The sequence below is a fragment of the Pistacia vera genome, unplaced genomic scaffold (assembly GCF_008641045.1).
Source record: "Pistacia vera cultivar Batoury unplaced genomic scaffold, PisVer_v2 Contig824, whole genome shotgun sequence".
Lineage (NCBI taxonomy): Eukaryota > Viridiplantae > Streptophyta > Magnoliopsida > Sapindales > Anacardiaceae > Pistacia > Pistacia vera.
Genome location: NW_022196695.1, coordinates 848,730 through 853,645, shown reverse-complemented (window position 1 = coordinate 853,645; position 4,916 = coordinate 848,730). Strand labels below are relative to the sequence as shown.

Genomic DNA, 4,916 nt, shown 5'->3' with positions numbered 1-4,916 from the left:
ATGTATGCAAGGGGTTTTAAGCCTGACAAAGTTACATATGCAACGCTCAGAGTTGGTTTCTGCAAGGAGGGTGATTTAGAATCAGCCTTTGGTGTTAGGAAAGAAATGATTGAAAGAGGGATCAAGCTTGACAATGTAGCCTTCACAGCTCTTATATCAGGACTTTGTCGAGACGGGAATGTAACAGAGGCTGAAAGAACATTGAGGGAGATGCTCAAAGAAGGATTGAAACGGGATGATGCTACATATACTATGGTCATTGATGGATTTTGCAAACTGGGGAATGTTAAGATGGGTTTTAAGTTGCTGAAGGAGATGCAGTGTGATGGGCATGTACCAAGTGTGGTAACCTATAATGTGCTAATGAATGGGCTCTGCAAACAGGGGCAGCTTAAAAATGCTAATATGCTCTTGGATGCTATGCTTAATCTAGGGGTGGTTCCAGGTGACATTAAATTAACATTCTATTAGAGGGTCGTTGCAAGCATGGAAACTCAGAAGATTTTGATAAACTACGCAGTGAGAAGGGGCTTGTATTGGATTATGCTTCTTATACCTCACTTGTCAATAAAACATTGAAAGATCGGCAGAATAGATGATTGTATTGTGTCTTAAACCAGTTGTTGGTTGTGCCATTGGGAAAAAAATTTGAAAAAAATGTTGTACTAACCGGTTTTCTGTTCTGAGTTTGCAGGAACAGAAAGAGAGGATGTTAATCCGAGTATCTGTTTTGAATTTTTAGAGACCGAAGGGAAGAGGTTAGACAAGCTTTGGAGTTGTGGAAGCTGTGTTAGAACAGAATGAAGGCTTTGATATCATGTCAGAGTTTGAAGAAGAAGAGAAGGCAAGAGAATCAGGAAGATACTGCCAGGTGATTGCCAACAAAGAGAAAGAGTTTCAGAAGTATTTTCTGTGTATTTGTATTGAGTATTACACTTTGTACATAACCCTATTTATACAAAAAAAATGTAAATATAAGTAAGGAAATACAATTATGTGATTGAATGTGATAAGAAGGATTCTTAGAAGTGATTTGTGTAATTGAAGATTGGATGAGATTGAGCCTTGATTCCAGCATTTCATCATGGCTTGATTCTAGCATTCCATATTTCATCACAATTAGATAGTGATACTGGAGATATGAGCTTAACCACAAAAAATTCGTCACCTAAAACCGTGAATTCATCGCTAAATGTCTTGGCAAATCATTTTCTTGTAGTGATTGCGAATGAAGATCTACCCTGTTAATATCAAGATTTCAAACAATACTTTGACTCAACTCACAACTATGCACCAGAATTTTCAAGATCAATTTTCCAAGTAACGAGAAGTTGGAAGGCCATCAGTTGTCACATTTTCACCATCTTTCATGCTAATTTTCTCCTATTTTTTCTTTTTCCAGTCCAGACAAGACCAAAAATATTTTTCTAATATTTTTTATATTTTGAATAATTTAATTTATAATTTTCTATTTTAAATATAAGGTCTTTTGTTTTTCCCTTCTCTGAGTTAATTTTAACACCAAAAATAGATGGTAGGGGAGAAGCGGCTAATCATAGGGGGTAAATTTTTTTTTTTTTTCAATGTTAAAGGCAGTAAGTGAAAAAATCTCTATAGAACTTAACGGAAGTTAAGGAATGAGGTGTTGTATTAACCTAATAATCTTTTTTATGTATGTGAAATGTTGAAAACTCAAGGGATATCAGTGTAATTAACTCATAAATAAATAATTAAGAGATAGTGGTTATATCCAAAATCAATTCATCTCTTTTAAAAAAAAAAAAAAAAAAAATCCGGAATTTATCTTTCTGCAAATTTAAACTTTTAAACCACCCTGGTAGGAGTGAATGATGGATTGAAGAGTTAAAGACCAAGGAAGTCTTGGGTTAAGTTATAGCAAGGCAAGGGGTGGCCACAGTTACCAAACCTTGCGTTTCCCATTAAAATAAGATAAGATTTTCTATTAATTATAAATAATGAATATAACAGAATCTAGAGATCGTCATTGTCATTAGCTCACCATATATTTCTTTTAAGAAATCAATTATCAACTACAAAATGAAGCATTATATATATATATACTACACCCACTATGTTTATTGTTTGATAAATGGGAGATGTGGATTTTCGGTGGGACTCTCTATCCACATGTGTGCCGAAAGGTGAACTTCCTTAATTAGGTTTGTTTTTTATTTTAATTAAGTATATGGAATGATTTTATTTGGATAGTTGAAAATGACATATCATCCTTATGTTTTGGACTTTCTCATATTAATATTATGAAAGCAACATTTCCTTAGTTTTGAAACTTTTGTTGGCATATAGTCTAGTGATCATGGTGTTTAATTTTGTCTTTTTCAATTCATAAAATTATGCCACTTTATGGGACATTTATCTTTTCCAATACAACCAATAATTAAGATTATTTGTTTTTAAATTACTATAAATGCCATCATTTTGGGTTTTCGTATTCATGCCTCTTATGACCATAATTGATAAGGTTTTATCTTATTGTGTGATATCAAATGTCAAAATATTTAAACATTCACAAAGTTTAGTGATATCATTGATTTAAATAATTTATTTTTATTTTTAAATGAATGGTATATTACAATAATATGTTATGATGAGAACTCACCCAATATAAAAAGCAACGTAGAAGGTGATGTCTATTAAGTAAACCGCCTTTAATTCTTGATTCTAATCTCACATCTCTGCCTGTAAATTAAATGCATCACCTCTTTTGTTATCAGCTACCAGACATAAACAATAAAACACAAAAACAATCCCTCTCTCTAATAACTCGCTTCATTGTTTTCTCTTGATCAGTTTCTTTCTTCTTATACTTTTCATTTGAAAGGATACACAAGATTAACGTAGCAATAAGAACGTTGTGATAACAAACATGGCCACGGAGGTTTCGTGCTTTATTTGCTTTCAGGTTTCTCGTTGGCAGTTCTCTCTGCGTATTTCTCATCAACAAGAACTCCCGCATTATATTAACTCTCTAAAACTACTCCATTATTAAGGTTTAGAAAACTCCCGCATTATATGCTCTTTAAGACTAGCTTTTACTTCATATACAACAATATATTTCTGGGTTAAAGTTTATCACCTTTTTCTACTTTCTGCAATTAAACCAAAAAAGATGATTATATCTTCATGAAACCTTTATTTCTTGTGTGTTTTGTAAGATTGTTGATCTTTTTGGGTTAAACTCTCATGATGCGCCTCCTCCTTTTTTCTTAATATATTTTTCTTCTTCTCATATTTGCTGACAATCACGTGAAAATGTTGAAGACTAATCACATTAGTACGGCGTTTCAATATAGAGGGCCATCTATTATAACTTAAGAGCTTAAGAGCTTTTTCTCCGAAAGCGCTTTTGCTTCGAAACGTTTTTTTGTGATATAATATAAGTTTGACTGCTATGGATAATCATTTACTATTAAAGGATCTCTAAACACGATTAATTATAATTTAATGTAAATATAATATAATTAAGCTGCATATGGGTCACATGATTTTACACCATCTCCTGAGTCTGTGGCGGCGTCCCAGTCGGAAGAGACACAATCAGAGCCATCGAATACCTGAACTTTGATCTGTAGTTCAACGACGGAGCGGCTTTCTTTCGGTGTTCGGCTTGGTCAGCGCAACGAAAGAGGAGTAAAATGGGATAAGTTTGAGGAGAAAGACAACGAGAAGTAAGAGAGAAAGAAAAGAGAGAAATATTGTTCATGTTTAACCTAGGTTTGATAGTTTCTTGAGTCGTGAACGAAAGAAAGGCCGTTAAGAAGAAGAAGAAAAGTATGATTTTGAGAGTCATGGTGACAGCAGTGGTGGTGGTAGTGGTGAAGGTGGTTTTAAGAGTCGCGGTGTGGTGGTTTTGAGGGTCGTGGTGGGGTGGTTTTGAGAGCCATAGCGACAGCAATGGTGTGGAGCGTGGATGAGTTATGAAGTAATGACGACAGGAAGACAGGCTGTATTTATGGGGAATTTGGCTGATATTGTTCTTGTTTAATTAGGTTTGATAGTTTCTTGAATCCAGTACGAAAGAAAGGCGCTAAGATGAGGACGAAGAGCATGAGTTTGACAGTCGTGGTGACAGAAGTGGTGGTGATGATGGTGGCGGTGAAGGTGAAGGTGGTTTTGAGAGTGGGTGTTGGCGGTTTTGAGAGTCGTGGTGGTGGTGGTTTTGAGAGCCATGGTGACGGCTGGTTGTGAAGTGTGGATGAGTTGTGAAGTGTGAAAGACGGGCTGTATTTATAAAGGAATTGACGGATGACGCGATTCATTCCTGTCCTTACATGTGCAGGAGAGCATGGACTGAACTCTGTACGAAAACTTTTGGAAACTTGGTTCTGAAGCGGTTGGCTGATTACTTGCACCTATCCAAAGTTTGCCATTAAGACAAGTGATATTCAAAAGGTTTGGAAATGACAAACTATATTTTCTCCAAAGTGGTTCTGTTAGCCTTCTGGGTACAAATTTATCTTTACAACAAGCTTTAGGTAGGTGTGTTGTTTCCCCTACGCGGTTTGGCCGGGGCGGGGGGTGGTTAAAAACACGACAGTGCCATTTCTTTTTCTTATAATTTAAAAGGAAAATAAATTGATGTGTTGGACCAATTAATTGACTACATGAGTCCTCAATTCATAGTTAGATAAATAATGTTAACTGTTTATGGCAATCAATAAAAACATTGATTCTATTAGCTGAGGTCATACTCAAAACCCTAATTCCGAGTCTACTACTCCAGTCATTTGTCAAATTTATAAAATAAATGCACAACCTAAGAGATTAAACCTAGTTTTACAAGGATTCCTATTCCTAAACCCAACCCAAAAAGGAATTAATAACTTAAAAGAAATCTTATAGCGGGACCCCCGAGTGCATCTTCGTTACCCATTAAT

General features: G+C 35.2%; 1 protein-coding gene across 1 annotated transcript; it reads left to right on the top strand.

Moving 5' to 3' along the window:
- On the top strand, nucleotides 1-4,227 carry LOC116117898 (putative pentatricopeptide repeat-containing protein At1g09680). The gene is made up of 4 exons (XM_031403898.1): nucleotides 1-445; nucleotides 695-758; nucleotides 3,612-3,707; nucleotides 4,029-4,227. Exons 1-4 carry the CDS (start codon nucleotides 1-3, stop codon nucleotides 4,225-4,227), a joined length of 804 nt encoding a protein of 267 aa, XP_031259758.1.
- The last annotated feature ends 689 nt before the right edge of the window (nucleotides 4,228-4,916 follow it).

What these genes read in the sequence shown, in the direction of transcription:
- LOC116117898 (XM_031403898.1), top strand. Translation starts at nt 1, where the DNA reads ATGTATGCAAGGGGTTTTAAGCCTGACAAAGTTACATATGCAACGCTC. An exon ending in TAATCTAGGGGTGGTTCCAG is followed by an intron (nt 446 to 694) that starts GTGACATTAAAT and finishes CTGAGTTTGCAG; the next exon opens with GAACAGAAAGAGAGGATGTT. An exon ending in GAGGAGAAAGACAACGAGAA is followed by an intron (nt 3,708 to 4,028) that starts GTAAGAGAGAAA and finishes TTGTTTAATTAG; the next exon opens with GTTTGATAGTTTCTTGAATC.